General features: G+C 40.0%; 1 protein-coding gene across 5 annotated transcripts in view; it reads left to right on the top strand.

The window, feature by feature from the left end:
* The first annotated feature begins 469 nt into the window (after positions 1-469).
* Positions 470-23290, top strand: part of TC2N (tandem C2 domains, nuclear) — a 45268-nt gene continuing 22447 nt past the window's right edge. The window contains exons 1-5 of one of the 5 annotated variants that reach the window (XM_047864119.1): positions 523-570; positions 6890-7022; positions 14701-14823; positions 16189-16422; positions 23017-23184. In XM_047864119.1, the coding sequence (XP_047720075.1) occupies positions 14757-14823; positions 16189-16422; positions 23017-23184 (469 nt within the window). In that variant the 5' untranslated portion in view covers positions 523-570; positions 6890-7022; positions 14701-14756. Of the gene's footprint in view, positions 571-620; positions 703-1666; positions 1716-6889; positions 7023-14700; positions 14824-16188; positions 16423-23016; positions 23185-23290 lie in introns of those variants that run through there. The other 4 variants (XM_047864118.1, XM_047864120.1, XM_047864121.1 and 1 more) reach the window with 4 other exon arrangements.

The following is a 23290-nucleotide window of genomic DNA, read 5'->3' as shown; positions in this document are numbered from 1 at the left end:
AGTGGATTCTAGCATAATATGGGGGCCCGGGCACTGTAGTAGACACCTTCCAACAGACCTATTGCTAGCGAGGTGGTAGTAGCTGTGAAGCCACAAAAGTGAAGAGAAGCGGGCTGATCCTTAAAGAATTTAAAATTAGGGTGGAAAGTCAGGTGACGCTACAAGGCAGCTAAGAAAAGCTTCTTCCGTTTCCAAGGGTGCAGCCACACCTCTGGCAAGAAACACTGCTCCTCCGTCCCCTCTACATAAAAGTTCATCAGGCCCCAAACGTTCCCTCTGTCCCTCGGTTAGTTTTTATCTCCCTTCTGACCCCTCCAGGCACTCCAAAGACCTCTCCGGAGGGGCCCAGGGCAGCGGCTGGGAGAGGCGGGGAGGGAGGGGCCGAGCGCGCATGCCCGCGCGCTCAGGTACCGGCCGGGCGGCCCCGCCCCGCCCCTCGGCGCGCACCTCCGGAGGGGCGGGGCGGACTTGGAGGGACCGGGGGCGGGGTCTCGGGGCGCGGCCGCACGAGGTGACCCCGGGCCCGGCTCCCGCGGGAGGCCACGGCGGAGCGCCCGCTGGCTGCAGGAGGTAACCGGCCTCGGCCGCGCGGCGCCGTCTCAGCGCGGCGTGGAGCGGGGGGCGCCCGGGAGCGGCGCGTGGAGACCCCGCGCGGGGCGGCCGGACGGCACGTCTCGGGCGGGGAGGGGGCCTTGGGCTCAGGTGCGCCGTGGGGCCGCTCCCGGGCGCGCAGCGTGGCGCGGGCCTCGAGCGGCCGCTGTCGGGGGCCTCCGGGGGTGGGGGGCGCGGTGTGAGAGCGGCCCCTGCCCCAGCCGCCCGGGGCTTGCGGATGTGTACGGTTTTTCGTCTCCTTTCACTCTTTAGAAACGTCGCCTTGCTTGGGGGCTGGGGGTGGGGGTGGGGGGTCGGTTTCCCGAGTCTCTCAGGGACACCTACTCTCCGGAGCCCTCGGGGAGGTCTGAGGTCCCCGGACAGCCGAGCTCACCGTGGCCTCGGCGGGGAGGGGGCTCAGTGACTCGGGGGTGGGGGGTGGGGGGCGAGGCCAGGCCCCTGCCATGCCCGGGTCCGCTCACTGGAACGCCCGGACGGGAGGGACTGGGACGCCCGGACGGGAGGGAAGGGACCCCAGCCCGCACCCTGCACCCCGCTCTCTGCCCGGTACAGGTGGCCTCTGGGCAAAGAGGGAAGCGAACTTCTTTGCCTGGAGAGTCGGGTAAGAACACATTAGCGGAGTGTCTTTAACCTGTGACGTTTCTGAAACTTGTAGAAGCAGAGAAGGGGGTATCAAAATGTCACTTCCCTATGGTTTTTGCAAAACAGGAATTATACACCCAGCTTGATTTTAGATTTGGCTTCTGTCTCTTACAGTTTTTCTTCTTCTTCTTCTTCTTCTTCTTCTTCTTCTTCTTCTTCTTCTTCGCTGTGGTTTCCTTTAAATAAAGGAAAGTAGGAGGGCCGATTTGTGGGGTATATTGCACACAGGTAGGCGTCCAGGGATAGGCAAGATAGTTGCCAAGCCAAAAACACCGATTCCTTTAGAATACTAAAAAATACAGCATGTAAAAGGATTGCGTTGGTTTTTAGAATATTATTAATTTTCTCACTCCAGGTAGGCACGTAGTAGAATTTTGTCTTCTGATTAATACTGCAAAAAGTAGCCTGGAAAATACGAAGAGTTAACAACAACACCGTCTATTTACTAATTTGATGTTTTGGTATGTAACTTCATTGTGGTGAAAAACTGCTTCTTCTGGAAGGACATGTTAATATTGCTTGCCTTTGAGAGCTGGGATTGGAGGAGATTTGCCTTTTATCTCTTGTGTTTTGTAGTTTTGGTTACTATGAGTTACCTTCGTAACTGGAGGAAAGTCTTTATAAAAATTTGTGTTTCTTTAAACCCTTCAAGAAAAATATTTCAAAAGTATCTCTTGTATTTTATTGGCTCCACTTGAATTATAATTGTATTCACGCATAAAGCTAACAGACTGAGATTAATTCAGGCTGAGAGAAAAGCAGTGAGATTCTTGGAGACCATCTGGCAGACCTGTCTAGTATTGGGATTTTCTGAAGTCAGGATAAGAGTTGTAAATGTTGGAAGCATCATGGATTTGTGTAGTTAGTCCCGTGAGAGTGGAAGAAATCTTCCAGTAAGAACAAGAAAAGAAGACCAAGTATGGGAAACCAACATTGAAGTGCTGTATAGAGACAGCCATGGAGAGTGAGGAGGAGAATTCAGGAAAGAAGGAGGAAAATCTAGCAGATAATGGTGCTTAGAAGCCGGGAGAGGAAAGAGTTTTAATCAGGAGGGAAATCTATCTCAGTCAAATGAGTCAGAAGGATCTGGAAGATAGGCGCTGATTAAATGTCTCTTGGCTTTGGTAGTTAGGATAGGAGGAGGTCATTGACCTCAGCAAACACAATATAAGTAAAATGATAACGACAGAAGCCAAATATGAATGAATTTGAGGAGTAAATAGAGAATGAAGAAATAAAGATAAGGAGTGTAGAGTCCTTATTTTGAGAGACAAAGATTAGAAGAAGTTACAGGGTGGTAGAAGGGAGTTTATGGTCCGTTTGGAAAGAATATAAGGACAGTCGAATACCTTTATGTTAAAGTGCATCTCACAGCATTGTTCCCCTCTCGTGGTTAAGTAGCAGAAGCTGAGAGCAAGTAGCTGAGCAGACTGAATAGAACTATTGTGAGAAAGATTTTCATCGTCCCTCATTCAAATGATCGTGATCTTAGTGGTATTTTGGTCTCTTGGGGTCTGGTGTTATCTGTGTTAAAGTCACACTTTCACAAACTGTGTTGGATTGTATTTCACCTGAGTTCCAGGACTGTGATACTCCCAGCTTGCATTCAAGTCATGTGATTCCTCTTATATATTTCAGTGATTCTTCTAAATCTCTTATGTGGAAATCAGACGTCTTTACTAAATCGGAATTCATGAGGCATGCACCAAGGGCTTTGCTTCAGTTATTACCATGCATTCAAGGGAAAATGCCCTTAACGTGAAAATTTCTTTACAATGAGTGTCACTTGGTCATCATTGAAGTTTAATTTTTTTCGTTGCCGTTCAGACAAGTAGTTTTATGTATATTTATCTGGGGAATATGCAAATACTCCCTACAATGGAAAAGGCCAATAACCAAATGTTGCAAAGGATATGGAGCACCTGGAACGCTCATTCTCTGCTGATGGAAGTGTAAATTGGTGAAGCATTTTGGAAAACCTGTCAGTGTCAAGTGTGTGACATAGGCATAAAGTGTGTTCAAACCTGACAAAATCCTAGAAAATGCAAAGTAGCCTAAAGTAACAGACAACAGAGGATGGGTGCAAAGGAAAAGGACTGGAAAGGGGTGTGAGAAAACTTTTGGGAATGGTGAGTGTGTTCACTTTCTTTTTTTTTGTTGTTTATTTATTTTGAGAGAGAGAATGGAGATGGGGGTGGGGGGAGGGGCAGAAAGAGAGAATCCCAAGCAGGCCCTGCACAGGGCTCGATCTCATGAACAGTGAGATCATGACCTGAGCCGAAATCAAGAGTTGGGCGCTTAACCGACTGAGCCACCCAGGCACCCCTTCATCTTCTTGGTTGTGAAGATGCTTTCACCAGTGTATACATATGTTTGACTCATGTAATTATACATTTTAAATATGTATAGGGATGCCTGGGTGGCTCAGTCGGTTGAGCTTCCGACTTCGGCTCAGGTCATGATCTCACGGTCTGTGAGTTTGAGCCCCGCGTCGGGCTCCGTGCTGACAGGTCAGAGCCTGGAGCCTGTTTCCGATTCTGTGTCTCTCTCTCTCTCTGCCCCTCCCCCTCTCGTGCTCTGTCTCTCTCTGTCAAAAGTAAATAAACATAATAAAAAAAACCTTTTTAAATGTGTATAATTTACTGTAAGTACCTCAATAAAGCTGTAAAAAAATAAATAAAAATAGTGGAAGATGGGGTGCCTGGGTGGCTCAGTCGGTTAAGCATCCAACTTCGGCTCAGATCATGATCTCGCGGTTTGTGGGTTGGAGCCCCGCATCCGGCTCTGTGCTGACATCTCAGAGCCTGGAGCCTGCTTCAGATTCTGTCTCTTTCTGCCCCTCCCCTGCTTGTGCTCTGTGTCTCTCTCAAAAATAAATAAACATTAAAAAAAATTTTTTTTAAATAGTAGAAAAAGATATGCTAAATATATTTTTTCTTTTAAATACTGTAGTTATCTCAGGGTGATGGGATTATTGATAATTTTTATTTTCTTCATATAGTTTTCTGTAATTTTCATGTTTTCAACCACAGCCATGCATTTACTTAATTTTTAAATGAGAAATTATTTCATATGTACAAAATAGTACTTTTCACACAGCTATAGATTTAGAGAATACAAATAAAATAAATGCCCCTGTACTCATATCATGCTTTAGAAATAATACTTATTGGGGCACCTGGCTGGCTCAGTCAGTTGGGTGTCTGACTCTGGCTCAGGTCATGATCTCACAGTCCATGAGTTCGAGCCCCATGTCGGGCTCTGTGCTGACAGCTCAGAGCCTGGACCCTGCTTTGGATTCTCTGTCTCCCTCTCTCTCTGCCCCTTCCCCACTCACACTCTGTCTCTGTCTCTGTCTCTGTCTCTGTCTCTCAAAAATAAACATGAAAAAAAATTTAAAAGAAACAATACTTATGAATATTTTCAAAGCCCTGACTGTGTCTCTCTCTTTCCATGCTGCTACTTTTTTTTGGTATATTATATTTATGAGATTTGTTGATGTTGCTATGTTACAGTTCATTTACTTTTTATTGCTCTATATCATTCCATTGTATGACTTTACTGCTGTTTATCCGTTTTCCTGTTAATGGATATTTAGGGACATTTTCCATTTTCTTTTTTTTTTTTTTTTTTAATTTAATTTTCACTCTTTGCCACTAAGAGCTGTTTTGTCATGGCCATTCTAACGCATGTCTCTTTGCCCAGAAGTAGAGTTGTGGATCTTCAGTTTTGCTAGAACATACTGAATTTTTCTTTTTCTTGAGAGAGAATGTCAGCGTGAGTGAGGGAGGGGCAGAGAGAGAGAGGGAGAGAGAGAGGGACTCCCAAGCAGGCTCTACTCTGGCAGTGTGGTCTATCTGCACTGCCAGACCCGGGGATCTGTCTCACAAATGGTGAGTTCATGACCTGAGCTGAAACCAAGAGTCAGACGTTTAACCGACTGAGCCACCCAGGTGCCCCCATACTGAATTGTTTTGTAAAGTGGTTATACCAGTTTATACTTCCACAGGCAGTGTGTTCAATGTTCACTTTGTTCCCTTCCTCAACATTTGAGACGTTTGTACAACAACATTTGTAATGATCTGAATTGTTTCTTTTCGACAATCTGGTGGGTGAGAAATGGTCCTCCATTGAAGGTTGAATTTACATTTCCTTAATTACTGATGGTGTCAGATGTTCCACAATTCTGTTATGTCTGTTTATGTCTTTTGCCTATTTTTTTGACTTAAAAAAATCTCCTTCTAGAAGTTGTATTTATTTATTTATGGTACTGAGTCTGATTGGTTATGCATGTGGGAAATATCTTCTCCCCAGCAAGTGGCTTGTCTTTTACTTTATATGGTTTTTGATAGATGTATTCTATAGTTTAGAGTACTTGAGTGTTTCAGACTTTGTCTTTATGGTGTATGATTTTGGCATCTTTTTGTTTTTAAGCTTCGGCTTTTTTTTTTTTTAATGTTTATTTGTTTATTTTTAGAGAGAGAAAGTGTGTGTGCGCCTGTGAGTGGGAGAGGGGCAGAGAGACAGTGAGCTTGCGAGCAAGAGAGAATATCCCAGGCAGGCTCTACACTCAGTGCAAAGCCCCAAGCAGGGCTCAATCTCACGACTTTGAGATCATGACCTGAGCCGAAATCCAGAGTCAGACACTTAACCAGCTGAGTCACCCAGGTGCCCCTTGGCATCTTGCTTAACACATTTTTCTCTTCCTTGAGGTTAGAAAGATGTAGTCTTATATTTTCTTCTGAAAGCTTTAAAATAGTATTGCCTTTTGTATTTACGTCTTTAATCCATATGTGATTGATTTTTGTGTCATGTGAAGTGGGGGTCCAGTTTCATTTTATTTTCCAGACGGGTAATCAGTTTTTCCTAGCATCATTTATTGAACATTCTGGTTTTCCTCCTACGGATCTATACGCATCATATGCCAAGTTTCCATATATGTGTGCATACGTTTTTGGACTAATCTTTCTTTGGTCTCTTTGTGTATTCTTGCTGCAATCATATTTACTTTAATTGTGTAAAGAGCCTTGATACCTAAGAGAAGGAGTCACCTACTTACAATTCTTTTAAAACTAGACTCCCCCTCAAATTAATTTTTTTTCTAAAGTAAACTTTCATTGGAATGTATTTTAAATCTTAAATATCTACTGTAATCAGCTGAAGTCACAAGGAATACTGAAGCTACTTTAATGTAGACTATATCAGGCTTTTTGTTTTTGCAGATCCTGTCCTAACTCATCAGAGTTCATTCTAACTTGAAAAGTAAATAGAGAATTTTCATTTTGGGAATATAGTTAAGATTTGGAAAAACTTTCACACTGAAAATAGCTAAGAATGCTGTGGTGCAATTTTTAAAAAAGGTACTTACGAATTAATATGCCCAAATCAAAGAGAAAGCTGAAAACCAGAGACTAAAGGAGCCCTTAATTCTTACTTGCTCTGAGTGCATTTGCTAAACTGGGGAGACTTGATTAGATTTGATTAAGAATTCGGTGGATTTACAGGACAGGAGGCGTAGTTAGAAGTCAGCCTAGGGCTCGTTCAAGGTAAGCTAACAAGAGACTCTCTGCCTCTAATTCTGGAAATCCCAAAGGTCTGTGGCCTCAAGGACTAAAACTCACTCTACCTCTTTTAGGGAACCACAAGGAAAGTTGCCTTGACGCCAAGTAAAACAGGAGAAGAAAACGTGTCCTTGGAAAGTTGTAACCATGGGCGGTGGTAGAGAGGTGGTTCACATCACCTTGGTGGTCCCCCCAAAATTCCAAGATGTAATTTTTTTAATATCTTATTTTTCTTTAGATACAATTCACATACCATAAAACTCACCCTTTTGAAGTATACAGTTCAGTGGTTTTTCATATATTCACAAAGTTGTGCAACCGTCATCACTAATTCTAGACCATTTTTTCCCCCGGAAAGAAACCTGTACCCGTTAGCAGTCACTTCTCATTTCCCCCTTTTCCCCCAATCTCTGGAAATCACTAATGTGCTTTCTATTTCTATGGATTTGCTTATTCTGGGAATTTCATGTAAATGAAATTATACAATACGTGGCCTTTTGTGTCTTGCCTTTTTCACTTAGCGTGTTTTCAAGGTTTATCTGTTTGGTAACATGAATCTGTACTTGGTTCGTTTTATTTTTTTTATTATTTATTTATTTATTAAAAAAAATTTTTTTTTTAACATTTATTTATTTTTGAGACAGAGAGAGACAGAGCATGAACGGTGGAGGGTCAGAGAGAGGGAGACACAGAATCTGAAACAGGCTCCAGGCTCTGAACTGTCAGCTCAGAGCCTGACGTGGGGCTTGAACTCACGGACCACGAGATCATGACCTGAGCCGAAGTCGGCCGCTTAACCGACTGAGCCACCCAGGCGCCCCAGTACTCGATTCGTTTTAATGGCTGAATAAGATTCTACCATATTTTGTTTTTGTATTTCTGTTTGTTAGTTGATGGACATTTGGGTTGTATCCGCTTTTTGGCTATTATGAATAATGCTGCCGTGAGCATTTGTGTACAATTTTTGTATGGAAATATAGTTTTCATTCTCATAGCTGTTACCTACGGAGTGGAATTCTTGGGTCATATGGTAATTCCATGGAGGAACTCCCGTACCATTTCCCAAAGCAGCCGCACCAGTTTTTATTCTCACCAATAATCTTTGAGGGTTCCGGTTTCTCTAGATCTTTGTCAACACTTGTTTTTGTCTGTCTTTTTGGTTATAGCCATCCTCAATGTATGTGGATTGGTATCTCGTGGCTTTGATTTGCATTTCCCATTACTGCTGATGTTAAGCACCTTTTCATGTTGTTTATTGGTCATTTATCTGTCGTATTTCTTTAGAGTATTCACATCCTTTGCCCATTTTTAAATTGGGTTATATGTCAATGTATGAATTTAAAATAATATGGTAAACAAATGCAGGTATTCTCTGTGGCAGTGTATTTTTATCTTTGTCTCTAAAAAGTTCTGCGAATAAAGTTTCAAAGTCACTGAATAATTTGTCAAAGATGACCAAGTGCACAGGAAATAAGACAGCCTGAACAAGAGTCAGCAGAAACAACAGATAATAAGAAGTAAACTTACAAAAGCTTACATATTGGAATTACTACTTATGGATTATTAAAATAACTAGGATGGGCTCAGGGACCTGGGTGGCTCAATCAGTTAAGCATCTGACTCCTGATTTTTCACTCAGGTCATGATCTCAGTCATAGGATCGAGCCCCGCGTCAGGCTTTATGCTGGTAGCACGGAGCCTTCTTTCTCTCCCTCTGCCCCTCTCTCCCGCTTGCCCTCTCTCTCAAAAAACAAACAAAACTATGATAGGCTATATTTAATGAAGTAAAATACAAGTCCTTCCTTTTTTCCAGCTGCTTTTGAAATTTCCTCTTTATCACTGGCTTTGAGCCATGTTATTGTGATGTGTCTTGGCATAGTTTTCTTCATACTTTCTATGCTTAGTGTTTGTTGAGGTTCTTAGATCTGTGGTTGGTAGTTATCAAATGTGAACATTTTTAGTATTATTTCTTCAAATATTTTTTCTGCCTCCCCCCATCTCCTTCATGGATTTCAATTACATGTTTATTAGGCTGCTGGAAATTATCTCATGGGTCACAGATGTTCTTTTTATTTTGTCTTTGTTCTTTTTTCTCTTTGTTTCATTTTGGGTAGTTTCTCTACCTGTGCCTTTAAGTTCTTTAATCTTTTCTTTTGCAATATCTCATCTGCTATTAATCCCATCCAGTGTATCTTCTACCTCAGATACTATAATTTTCATTTTTAGAAGTTGCATCTTTTTTGTATCTATCATGTGACTTCTTAACTTTTTGAACATACAGTGTCAGAAATGTTTTAAAGTCTAACTGTCCATGTATTTCTGTGTGGTTCCAGTTGGTTGATTTTTCTCAGTGGTTTTTTTTTTTTTTTTCCTTTTTGCATGTTTGGTCGTTTTTTTATTGGATGCCAGATATTGTGAATTTTACCTTGTGTGCTGGATATTTTTAGATTTTTAGAAGTATTTTTTACTTTGGGGCATATTTGTTTGTTTATCTTGAAAGAGAGAGAGAACCAGTGGGGGTAGGACAGGGAGAGAGGGGGACAGAGGATCTGAAGCGGGCTCTGTGCTGACAGCAGATGCAGGGCTCGAACTCATGAACCATGAGATCATGACATGAACCAAGTCCTCAGGTGTTTAGCCAGCTGAGCCACCCAGGTACCCCAGGACATAGTTTTTTTTGAAAATGGTTTGATCCTTTTGAGTCTTGCTTTTTAAATTTGTTGGTTGGAAAGCAGACTAGCATTTAGTTAGGGCTATTTATTACCCCATGGAGGCAAGACCCTTCTAAGTATTCTACCCAATGTCCTGTGAATTATGAGGTTATCCCAGTTTGGTTGGTGGGAACAGACATGAGTCCTGACCTTGGCAAGAGATGGTATGGTTTTTGTAATCTTTTCTGGTGGTCTTTGCCCAGTCTTGTGCGATTTGCTTGTGTGCATGCTCTGAGCAGTGCCCTGCTGAATCCTGGGGGGTAGGGGGAGGGTTTGCTGAGGTCTGTGGTTGTCTCTGTGTGTACCTCTCTACTCTCCAGTAGTCTGTCATGCAAACTCTATCTGCCTTCTTTTTCTTTTTAAGTTTTTATTTACTTTTGAGAGAGAGAGAGAGAGAGAGCGAACACATGAACTGGGGAGGGGCAGAGAGAGATGGAAAGAGAGAATCCCAAGCAGACTCCGTGCTATCCACGCAGAGCCCAGTGCAGAGCTCGATCTCATGAATCATGAGATCGTGACCTCAGCCGAAAGCAAGAGTCAGAAGCTTAACTGACTGAGCCACCCAGGTGCCCCATCTATCTGCCTTATTCATATTCACATAAAGTTGTTTTCTGCATCCCTCCCCCATAGTCCCCAGTTCATTTTGGATGACTCAAGGCCATCAACTTTGAGGACCTTTGAGAAGCAGTAATGGTTTTTAACCAGTCCTCCCACATTCCTTTCATGATTAATGTAAAGTATTTGCAGGCTGGCTGGGGGTCAGAAATGTGGTTTGATGAGTTCATTAGGAGTTTTTATGTGAGGTAGTTATACTTTGTTCCCTTGTCGATCAACTATATATTTGCTGAGTTCCTCCTATGTTCCCAGTATCATATAGGGTGCTGAGTGATAAGTAGAAAGTAAGTATAATATTGTTTCTGAAAAGTTTATATTTTAGAAGGGGAGAGAGAACAAGTATCATAAATTTCAAGAAAATATATATACATATATATGTATATTTTAAGTTCACTGGATGTTTAGAAATGAGAGAATTCAGTATGACCTGAGTGGTCAAGGAATACATCCTTTAAACTAGGGCTAGGGGCACCTGGGTGGCTCAGTTGGTTAAGCGTCTGACTTCAGCTCAGGTCAGGATCTCCCAGCTTGTGGGTTCGAGCTCCGCATTGGGCTCTGTGCTGACAGCTCAGAGCCTGGATCCTGCTTTGTATTCTCTGTCTCCCCCCCCCCTGACCCTCCCCCACTCATACTCTGTCCCTTTCTCTCTCTCTCTCTCATAAATAAACATTAAAATGTTTTTTTTTTTTAACTAGGGCTAAAAAAGGGATTTTGAAAATGTATCAATTTTTTTTTAAATTTTTTTTTCAACGTTTTTTATTTATTTTTGGGACAGAGAGAGACAGAGCATGAACGGGGGAGGGGCAGAGAGAGAGGGAGACACAGAATCGGAAACAGGCTCCAGGCTCTGAGCCATCAGCCCAGAGCCTGACGCGGGGCTCGAACTCCCGGACCGCGAGATCGTGACCTGGCTGAAGTCGGACGCTTAACCGACTGCTCCACCCAGGCGCCCCGAAAATGTATCAATTTTTAAAACAAATCAGTTACAAGATACAATGGAAGAAAAGATGCCTTTGCTGATAGCCAAACAGATCTTAAAGGCATACACTTAACAAGAAAAGTTCTACATTTATATGAGAAAAACTACAAAAACTCTTCAAAATACAAACACAGGGCACCTGGGTGGCTCAGTCAGTTAAGCGTCCAACTTCGGCTCAGGTCATGATCTCACAGTCCGTGAGTTCGAGCCCCGCGTCGGGCTCTGTGCTGACAGCTCAGAGCCTGGAGCCCGTTTCGGATTCTGTGTCTCCCTCTCTCTCTGCCCCTCCCCTGTTCATGCTCTGTCTCTCTCTGTCTCAAAAAAATAAACGTTAAAAAAAATTTTTCAAAATACAAACACAGACTAGAACAAATGTTCTGGGTAGGCATGCACAACATCTTAAGAATGTCAGTTTTTTTTTTATAAAATCATTTATAAATATAACAGAATCCCAACAAAAGTACCATTAGATTTTTCCTCCTGGGGCTAGACAGATTATAAAGTTCATTAGTAAGAACAGACAAGCAAGAAAAGCTGGGAAAACCTTGAAATTAAAGAGCAGTAAGGTTGGGGGGCCAGCCCTGCTGCATATGAGAGCATATTACTATAGGCCATTATCATTTTATTTATTTTTTATTAATTTTTTAATGTTTATTTTTGAGAGGGGGGAGGGGCAGAGAGAGAGCAAGACACAGAATCTGAAGCAGGCTCCAGGCTCTGAGCTGTTGGGCACAGAGCCCAACACTGGGCTCAAACTCATGGACCACGAGATCATGAGGTGAGCTGAAGTTGGACATTTAACCACCTGAGCCACCCAGGTGCTCCTGCACTTTAAAATGTGTTACAGGAAAAGACAGTCCAGTTGAAGAGAATAGAAAATATATAAATATCTCAATTATATGTGGAAATTTAGTCTATAATAAAGGCAGCATTCTAAAATCATTGGAGAAAATACAGAATTTTAAATAAATGGTGTTTGTGATACTGGAATAGCCAACTGGGAAAGGTAGGATTGAATCTACTTCTCATACTGTATGTACACTGGGGTGTTAATATAGAAAGTAACACCATACTAAGTATTAGAAAAGACCATGGGTAAAGTCTTTTATGACCTACGTATGAGGAAAAGTTTCCTGTGAGTCCAAATCCAGAAACAAAGAGGGAAAACTTAGGTAACCATAACTACGTGTGTGTGTATTCACATATTCATGTATGTTTTTATGTGTGTGTGTGTATATATACACACACACATCCCCCCCACGCCCCCTCCCCCCCCCCCAAGGCAGAAAATACCTCAAAAAGACAATGACAGACTGGAAGAATGTTTGCCACTTATATCATGGAGAACGCATTAATCTCTCAACTATATAAAAATCCTCTAAAACTGAGGCAGGAAAGGACCAATAGCTTTATAGAAAGATGGGCAAAAAAGGCAATGAACAGCGAGTTCATAGAAACAAATACAGATTAGCCTTATATGAAAAGGTGCCCAACCTCACGTAAAAGAGATGCTAATTAAAACAACACAAGATATCATTTCTTTCCTATCAGATTGGCATTTTAACAAATACTTTGTTGGTGTCTGTATTTGGAAGCTGGAGCTAGTGTATTGCATTAAGAATTTGCAGATTATGGCCTGCTGAATGGGGAGGTACGAGCCACCCGCAGGGGTCTGCAGGTAGTTAGTTCCCTCATCATCTGAGCTCCCACTTTGGGGAAATGAAAACCCCCCGGGGTCGTTTTGATCGAAGGCACAGTGTCAGTACACCCACACAAAGGAAGTGAAGTCAGCAGATGTGTTACTTACAGATCCCAGAAACGGAAGTGGGAAGGTAGAGATGAATTAAGATTTGCTGTGAGTTGATAACTCTTTCATCTGGGTGATAGGGATTTTCTTACATCATTTTATCATCTTTTGTATACATTGGAATTTCCTATGAAAAATGTACAGAGTTTAAGTAGGCATAAATGAAGAGAGTGCATTTGGAATAAAGTCCGTGAGCCCAAGGTGGGCAATTGGACATAAAGTTCTTAATACAAACTTAAGTTCCTGGTAAATTTAAAACAGACTCCCAGGGCGCTTGGCTGGCTCAGTCGATACAGCATAGTACTCTTGATCTTGGGGTTATAAATTCAAGTCCACACTTGGTGTAGATATTACTTAAAAATAAATCTTAAAAAAGTAAGACAGACTCCTTTTATTTCCATCTTATGTTATATGTGAGTTAGTTAGCTGATAACTCTGTGTGTGTGTGTGTGTGTGTGTGTATGTGTGTAATACAGTGTTTATTTTTATTTTTTTATGGCAATCACCTTTTATTTTTTTTTCTTTGCTTCTCTTTATTTATTTTTTTTAATATATGAAATTTATTGTCAAATTGGTTTCCATACAACACCCAGTGCTCATCCCAAAAGGTGCCCTCCTCAATACCCATCACCCATCCTCCCCTCCCTCCCACCCCCATCAACCCTCAGTTTGTTCTCAGTTTTTAAGAGTCTCTTACGATTTGGCTCTCTCCCGCTCTAACCTCTTTTTTTTTTTTTTCCCCCTTCCCCTCCCCCATGGGTTTCTGTTAAGTTTCTCAGGATCCACATAAGAGTGAAACCATATGGTCTCTGTCTTTCTCTGTATGGCTTATTTCACTTAGCATCACACTCTCCAGTTCCATCCACGTTGCTACAAAGGGCCATATTTCATTCTTTCTCATTGCCACGTAGTACTCCATTGTGTATATAAACCACAATTTCTTTATCCATTCATCAGTTGGTGGACATTTAGGCTCTTTCCACAATTTGGCTATTGTTGAGAGTGCTGCTATAAACATTGGGGTACAAGTGCCCCTATGCATCAGTACTCCTCTATTCCTTGGGTAAATTCGTAGCAGTGCTACTGCTGGGTCATAGGGTAGGTCTATTTTTAATTTTCTGAGGAACCTCCACACTGCTTTCCAGAGTGGCTGCACTAGTTTGCATTTCCACCAACAATGCAAGAGAGTTCCTGTTTCTCCACATCCTCTCCAGCACCTATAGTCTCCTGATTTGTTCATTTTGGCCACTCTGACTGGCGTGAGGTGATATCTGAGTGTGGTTTTGGTTTGTAATACAGTGTTTAAGATATATTTTTCTGTTGGTGTAATTCTAAATGTTAAACCAACTTATAAAGTATGAAGTTGTATATTGGCTCCATTTATAGGACCTTTGGATTACTAAAAGAATTGATTTGGAGGAAGTGAAAATTTTTCTCAAACTTTTTATGAGTGCCATATTTTCTTGCAAATTTTGCTTGGGCATTGATTTGGGTATACCTGGCAAAAAAGAAGACTGAGAATGGAATTTTCCCTTTTTTTCAGGTTTAACATTGAGATTTTTCATCTAGTGATTTTTGAGTATCTCATTTTAATAACTTATAAGAAGCCTAGCTTATACAAAATTATATATAAGATAAAAAATCTGTCTTCCTTGAAACATTTTTGCTTTGTATTCCTCATTACATCTTAGAAAGACAGATAATATGATTTATTTAGTGATACCTAATGCATTAAGCCTGATCATGTTAACTTGTTTTCTGTTCTGCCAACAGATTGATACTAAAATTGGAAGTTTGTATCAGTTGCTGACTGTTAGAAATTGTATGTAATGGCAACAGAATTTCTAAAGAGCTGCTGTAGAGGATGTTTCTATGGTGAAACAGAAAAGGACAATTGTGAGTTTGGCTTCTTTTTACATCAACAAACATTTATTTAATATCTTTTTTAAATGTGGCATTTTGTAATATAAAGATAAATGAGAAATATTTCCTGACATCATGGGGGAAGCAGACATAAATGTAAGGCACACCAGGTAAGTAATAAGGTACCCTGGGGCATAAGAGACAGAGAGAAATTCAACCCGGCGGACACCCTGGGACATGACCACTGAGAAGATGGCATTCGGCATGGGAGTCTGAAGAGGACTTCAGCAACTGCGTGGCAAGAAGAAAGTCAGAGAAGGTGAAGATTGGACACGAGGATTAGTAGGTGGATGAAATTGCACAGGCAAAGGCAGGGAGAGAAGAGAACTGTTGAGTGTGTTTGGGGACAGTATACTCCGGCAAATGTTTTAATTCGAATAAAGATAGTTCTAGTTGATGACAATGCATTAAAAAACGCCTTTCACAAATGAATGACTAACGGAGAAGAGACCCATTATTTCATCAAGACCCCATATTTATGAAGGACTTCTGGAGATTTCCCTTTCTATTTAATGGTCTCTTCATTTTCTTCAGAGTTATGACTGGAACTTTATTTGTCTTTGGCTTTTTCTTGTGTTTCATTGTCTGGAGCATAGCTCCCTAGTATATTTGAATAGGAAGGCTTCTTTTTGCATTAAAACATTTCACAAATTCCTACACAGTAGTAGTTGGACTTTCATCCAGTCAACAGACAATACCGCTTATACGTAAAGATGAACTCTGGGTGTCCCTTACCTCCCCAGCCTAAGTCACCAGCTTAGGAAACACATATAATTTGAGACCAAGGACAAAATAGGTTACAGAAGCTAATACAGGGAGAGTTGCCAGTGTATTAGGGTAAAAATACATTTTATTTTGTGATTCAGTAAAGATTTTTGGAGACTTGGGAGACCTTTAGCTTCTTTTCGGAATTGCTTTATATATTTAAGACTGATATTAACCACTAGTACTGACAACAGGAATTGCTTCGTTGGCAGTATTTTTAAATGCCTGGCTTTTACTTGAAAGTATTGTGGAATTAACTACAAAATAAACTTATTTTCCATCTGTGAACTCTTTTTGTGGGAATGAGTTTCTTTAAAAACTGCTTTTACCATTATGATAAGTTAATATACTTTGGCAATGGAATGCTAATTTTGCAAATATTGCCTGGACAGAATTAATGTAGATTCCAGAAGTGCTTGATAGGACCTAGAAGTGGTAGTTTTTCTATCAGCAGTTTCTTCTAGGAGATTAAGTAAGTACCAAAGCATGGTAACTTTAGATTATTATATATAACCCTACATTCATATTTGTGATTTTTCTTTTTCTTTTCTTTTTTTCTTCTTTTATATGTAGTTTCCACAGAAAGAGACTTTAAAGCAGCAGTCTCAGAATGTCAGAATACCACTGTCTGTGTACCTCCATTGACTTCTGTCTCCGTAAAGCCTCAGGTTGGCTGTACTGAGGATTATTTACTTTCCAAATTACCGTCTGATGGCAAAGAGGTACCATTTGTGGTGCCCAAGTTTAAGTTATCTTATATTCAGCCCAGGGTACAAGGAACTCCTTCACATCTGGAAGAACTGGAAGGTAAACCATAAATGGCAGGATTTAAAAATCAACATGTAGCATTTAAATGCTATTGTTTCTGTTACTTTGTTCTTTCATATGTTTAAAGATATAAAATCCTTTTATATATAAATTTTATATTTTGTTTCTTATATGTTTTGCTCTTTCTGTAGAGGAACTTAATGTATAATAGTTTTGAAAGATCTCATTATGAAATCTGATCACATTCAACACATCTGTGTATAGATGTGTCCTTTTTGAAAGGAATCATGTAGTATCTCAGTTATCTTTAACACGTCTGGAAAGAAAATGAGGAATTTGTTTTTATTTGATCAGTAAATATAGAAAGCATTCTTAAATTTTTTTTGTTTGAGGATAGTTCTTATTTTCTATCTTCTAAAATTTGGTGTAAAGAGAAGAAAGGAAGCAATGGAGTAGTCTTTCTTCACCACTACACTACATGACCCAGTCTCAATAGCCACTTGAATGAAATAGTCATTGGGTAGATTTTGGTTGATGTTGTTAGAGGCCAAGAGAGTAATGGTAAGAAGAAACAACATGTAACTCTTGTATTTTAAAAATAATTTGCTTCAGTCCATTGAAACACTCTCACAGTGTCCCCTCCCCCCCCCCCCGCCACCTCAAAGTTTTATTATGAAACATTTCAAACACACAGAAAAGTTGAAAGACTATAATGGTGAATGTCCACCACATAGAATCATAGAATTAATCATAGAATTAATATTTTACCAAAATTAATCACATGTCTGTCTATTGATTCTTCTATCCATTATTAATCCTCTTTGAGTGGGGCATGGGTGAAGAACACATTTCAAAGTAAATTGCAGACATTAATATACTTCTAAATACTTAAGCATATATGTAATTTATTAGAGTTCAGTATCTGTTTATAGTTTTCTTCTTTTGATATAAATGTTATACATAATGAACTACCTAAGTTTTAAGTTTGTATTTGTTGAGTTTGGTTAAACGCATGTAACAGTGTAATCCAGACTCCTGCCAAAATCTAGAATATTTTTCCAAATAGTCTTTTCTGCCCCATCCTTCTTCTCTTCTTTTTAAAAAAATTTTTTGACATCTATCCATTTTTGGGAGACAGAGACAGAGCATGAGCAGAGGACAGGCAGACAGAGGGAGATACAGAATCTGAATCAGGCTCCAGGCTCTGAGCTGTCAGCACAGAGCCCGATGTGGGGCTTGAATCCACAAACCGTGAGATCATTACCTGAGCCAAAGTCAGACACTTAACCGATTGAGCCACCCAGGCACCTCCCATCCTTTTTCTCTTCTCATTTTGGGATTCCAATTAGACACATGTTGGACCTTTTTATATTGTTTTATGTGCCTCTGAGACTTTTTTTTTTTTTTTTTTGCTGTTCAACTTTTTTCCCCCTCTGTCAAGATTGGGTATTATTGACTGTCAAGTTCACTCTTTCCTCTGTCATCTCCATGCAGCTGTTAAGCTCATCCAGTTAATTTTTATTTTAGACATTATATTTTTCAGTTGTTGAATTTACATTTAGTTCTTTTTTTGTAGATTCTGTTCTTTTGCTGTGATTTCATTTTCTTTTTTTTTTCATTATTGTGAGCTTATTTTCTCTTACGTCTTTGGACTCTAGCATCTTTGCTAATTCTAACATCTGAGTCACTTAGGTGTGGATTCTGTGCTTTTCTTTTCTTTTTTGAAAGTGGGTCAACTTTTCATGTTTCATTGTGTATGGAGTAATTTTAGATTATATTCTGGATGTGGGGTGTTTTGTTGTAGACACTTTAGAGTCATATTACTCTGAGAAGGTTTTTTTTTTAAACAGGTGATTAACTTAGACTATGCTGCAAATTCTGGGTCTTAGGTGGCAGCTCTTAGCTCATATTATATTACTCTGAGAGGGGTTATTTATTTATTTATTTATTATTATTTTTTTTATTAAAAAAATTTTTTTAATGTTTATTTTTGAGACAGAGAGAGACAGCATGAACGGGAGAGGGTCAGGGAGAGAGGGAGACACAGAATCTGAAACAGGCTCCAGGCTCTGAGCCATCAGCACAGAGCCTGACGCGGGGCTTGAACTCACGAACCGTGAGATCATGACCTGAGCTGAAGTCGGACGCTTAACCGACTGAGCCACCCAGGCGCCCTGAGGGTTTTTTTTTTTTAAACAGGTGATTAACTTAGACTATGCTGCAAATTCTGGGTCTTTGGTGGCAGCTCTTAGCTTAGTTTTTGTATCTTTTCTTAAATTGTTAAATTTTGGTTTTTAATGTTTTATTTTATTTTTTGAGAGGCAGAGCCAGAATGAGCAGGGGAAGGGCAGAGAGAGAGAGGGAGACAGAATCAGAAGCAGGCTTCAGGCTCTGAGTTGTCAGTACAGAGCCCGACGTGGGGCTTGAACCCACGAATGCAAGATCATGACTTGAGCCAAAGTCAGATGCTCAACTGACCGAGCCACCCAGGTGCCCCATGTATCCTTAGTTGGGGTCCGTCCCATATATGTGTGGCTCAGGGATCAGCCAGATATTTGAGCAGACTGTATTCACAGAATTTGGAGCTTTCTCCTTTCCAAGATTCCCACCTTGCTTTCTAGCAGCTGTGGTTGCTCTGAACTCCGCCCTCTGGTTCTTCAGGCCAGAAAGAGTGTGGATTTTTCTGTTGGAGTTTATCCGCCCTGTGCAGCACCAACTTTGGCTTGCCCTCAGGCTAATAGTCATTAAAACAGGCGGCCCTGTTCCCTTTCTTCCAAGAGTCAGTGCTCTCCAGAATCTGCACTGCTTTTGATCACTGTCCAGTCCCTTCAGGGTTTTTGTTCATTTTGTTTTTGGTCTACAGTGTACTGTTGTTATCTGTAGGAGAGTTGGGTTTGGTAGGAGTGATCTTTTTTCCTTCCTTCCTTCCTTCCTTCCTTCCTTCCTTCCTTCCATCCATCCATCCATCCATCCTTTCTTTTTTTCTTTTAGAGAAACAAGGAAAGAGGAACCCTGTGCCTGGCCCACCACCTTGTTTTACACATATCAGTAGTATCTCTCACAAACAGTGTTTAAAAGCTTTGTGTCACAGGATACCTTGATAATTGGTCTTTCTCCTTTTCTTGTGCTTGTTAACAGCATTGAGATTAAGCCATACAAACAGTTTTGTAATCTGTTTTATTCCTATCACACATTGTGAACATGTTTTCATACTCATTGCTTTTTAATGGCCCCATAGTATTAAATCTATAGATGTCCCATAATTTGTTTAATAAATTTTGTCTTCTTAAAACATTTAGGGTATTTTATGTATTATTTTCATAATAAAAATGAGAAATACCTACCTAGCAATATGTGATGATTTTTCTTTTGTCTTTTCATTAAATCACTAGAAAACAGATTGCTTTTTGGTTTGAATGAGTGGGAAATTGGTTTACACTTAAATTATAGGCTCAATGAAGATGTGGTAAAGCCATCTGATTTTTATTATATTGGAGAGAAAATCATTAGAGTCAAGAAAGTATTCTTGGTGCCTAATTATAGAAATCAGACATGCGCAGGTTGTATGTGTATGTGCCTGTGAATGATGGGTTGACAAGGAAATTTTGAGAAGAAGACAGGCCAGAGCACTGTCAGTAATGACTAAAATTATGTTTCAAGTATTCTAAATGTGTTTTGTTTCATTTCTTACTTACTGATGTGTCTGATGACAGCCATACGTTACTGCTTTGTAACCCAGAGATCCCATCGTTCACATCTTACTGCGCTTGCTCTATCTCGTACCTACCTATCCATTAAGAGAATGTGTTTTGAATAAATATTGAAATTTTAAATAGAGCTTTTGAGAGGTGTAAAGTAAATGTTACTTTGAATTTAGTTTTATATTTATAGTACTGTGGTTCTGTAAATTGAGAAACATTCCTTTTGAGCTTTAATATCACTGTATACTGTTTGAGAGGAAAATTGGAATTCTGTAAAGGAAAAATTAAATCAGAATATTCTTTTTTAGGTATAGCCCATAAAGGTAGTGAGTCATTTTTGGTACTACTACTCCTGACAGCATATTCTTGTTACCATAAACAGACTTGTAGCAGTGTTTGTGTGCTGAATGATTTAAGGGTTAGCTTATAAGGTGCACAGGCTCCTTAACAAAGCTCTCTGGCATCAGAACCCCCTCTTGGCGCCCCTCTGCCTATGTATTATGCTTGGATTGCACACATAGCTATTTGAACTGGGGTGAGGATAAGATCTCACCTCATAACCCCATATTTTATTTTTCTTTTCTGAACTCAGTGTGAAGCCACCTGTTTTATTATTTAGCTCAGTTCAGAAAATATTGGTTTATACTGTGGGTTCTATTTTAAATGGGACAAAAAGAATGAAAAGATGGCAGTAATTTAAACTCTTAAAAACTTTGTGCCTCTGTGTTATTTCCAGTGTGATTCTTAACTTTGAAAGGAACTTGATCTATTGTTTTACCCTTTTTAAATTGTGAAATACGCACATGTAGAAAAAAGGAACAACAGAAATATGTAACTCAGTGATTTACTCCAATGCAGGACATGTGTATGGTCACCACTCGAGTAAGCAAATACGCACTGGCAGCAACCCAGATATAGTCTTTTGTTTATGATAGGTCCTTTCATTCAGCATTATTTTTATGAGCTTCACTCAAATTGTTGTCAGTAGCTTCAGTTTTAGTATCTGTACAGAAAATACATTTATTTTCATTTATTATAAATGGCGTGGTATAGTGTTTCTGCATAGCATACAAAAGGTCTTTTTAGGTAGTCTATATAGACTACTGTTCATTTTACTGTTAATGGGCATTTGAGTTTTTTCCAGTTTTTGGCCATGATGGATAATAATGCCTCTGAGCGTTCTCATACTCGTCTGTTGGTGCACATGTGCGGGCATTTCAGTGGCGTGTATGTCCCCAGATGGCACTGCCATTTCATAGGGCATACGTCTCCCTCAGCCTTGGTGGAAATTGCCAAACTGTTTTCCATAGTGATTGCCTCCGTTTATATTCCCTCCGGCAGGAGTGCGATCTTGTCAACGCTTGCTTTTATCAGGCTTTTTAGTTGTAACCCATGCTGGTGAGTTTGTAGTGGAATCTCACTGGAGTTTTCATTTGCGTGTCTACCCCATGACTAATGAAATCGAGCACTCACTCATGGTTTTGGCTATTTGGATGGCTTCTCTTCTGAAGTGCCTGCTTGAGGCTTGCAGCCAATTTCTGTTTGGGCTTGCCTTTTTCTTATTGATTTGTGGGAGTTCCTTATACATTCTGGATATAAGCCCTTTGTTGGTTATATGTGTTGCACATAACTTTTCCCACTCTATGGGTGACCATTTCACTCTCTTCAATGGTCTCAAAAAATGGAAAATTTCAATTTTTAATGTAGTCCAGTTTATTAAAAAACATTTTTTATAATAATGCTGTGTTGCATTTAAGAAGTTCTTGCCTGCCCTAAGGCTGTGTAAACTTTCTTATAAATTGACTGAAATGTAGACGTTTTATTGGTTTGCCTTTAACATTTAATTTAGATCCGCAATCCACATGCAATTAATATTTTATGAATTTTTTTTAGTTGGGATGAGGTTGTTGTTTTTTTCTTCTGTATCAATATCCAATTGTCTTAGCACCTTTTAGTGAAAAGACTGTTCTTTCTGCATTCTTATCCAGTGCTGCATTGATTGTAAATCTAATGTCCATAAAAACAGTGTCTCTTTCTGGTCCTCTGTTCTGTTCAGTCTTATTTTATTGTGTACCAGTGTTCTGTTCTTAAAACTCAGTGGCACAGATCTTTCCATCTTGTTTTACTTCTTAAAGTGGATTTCGTTTTTTTGTTTGTTTTTGTTTGGTTATCCTAGGCCCTTTGTGTTTCCATGTAAATATTTTCTAATAATCTTTTTGTTGATTTCTAACTTTATTATATCATGGTTAGAGAGCACACTCTGTGATTTCTGCCCTTCCAAAGAATTGTTCTGCATATCTCAACATGTGGTCAGTTTTTATAAATGTTTTGTGTCTTCATCAAAAAACGATCTTCTTTTTACTTGAAAGATGTTCTTTATGCAAGTAGAAAAATAAAAGGAAACTCAGGGATGCCTGGATGGCTCAGTTGATCGAGTGTCCAACTTAGGCTCAGCTCATGATTTCACGGTTCGTGGGTTCGAGCCCCGTGTCAGGCTCTGTGCTGACAGCTGGGAGCCTGGAGCCTGCTTTGGATTCTGTGTTTCCCTCTCTCTCTGCCCCTCCCCCACTCACACTGTCTCTCAAAAATCAACAAACTAAAAAAAAAAAAAAAAAGAAAAGGGAAACTCAGATTAAAAAAATACAGGAAAATACAGGATTGTGTATAGGGCAAAGAGAAATGCCACAGCACAAGAGAGAAATTACCAGACTGTCTTGAGAGCAGGTTTCATGGCTGATCCCTGGCAGGATGCTCCATGCAGAGCACAGTAAATAAACATGTGCGGATTTCTATTTTATATCTCAAGCACATGTAGCACATGTGATTTAGTATTACTTGAGGAAAATTTTTTTCTTCCTCTTGCATTGGATACACCAGCTGTTAGTTAATAACTTCAAGGAAAGGGTAAAACTGTAGAAACACTTACTTTCAGGATCTGCCAGAGCATCTTTTGGAGATCGAAAGGTAGAACTTTCCAGTTCATCCCAGCACGGAGCCAGCTACGATGTATACAACCCATGCTATAGGTATCAGCACATTTCACCTGATTTGATCCGGCGCCTTCCTCCACGTTCAGAAGCAGTGAGACTATATGGATCAGGTATGAAAATTTTTTGTGTTTTTTCTTTGTAGAATGTAGGAATCAAATAAATGTAGAAATCAAATAAATGTAGAAATCAAATGTAGAAATGTAGAAATCAAATAAA

This window comes from Prionailurus viverrinus, chromosome B3 (genome assembly GCF_022837055.1).
Source record: "Prionailurus viverrinus isolate Anna chromosome B3, UM_Priviv_1.0, whole genome shotgun sequence".
Lineage (NCBI taxonomy): Eukaryota > Metazoa > Chordata > Mammalia > Carnivora > Felidae > Prionailurus > Prionailurus viverrinus.
This window is presented reverse-complemented; position numbering and strand designations above follow the sequence as displayed.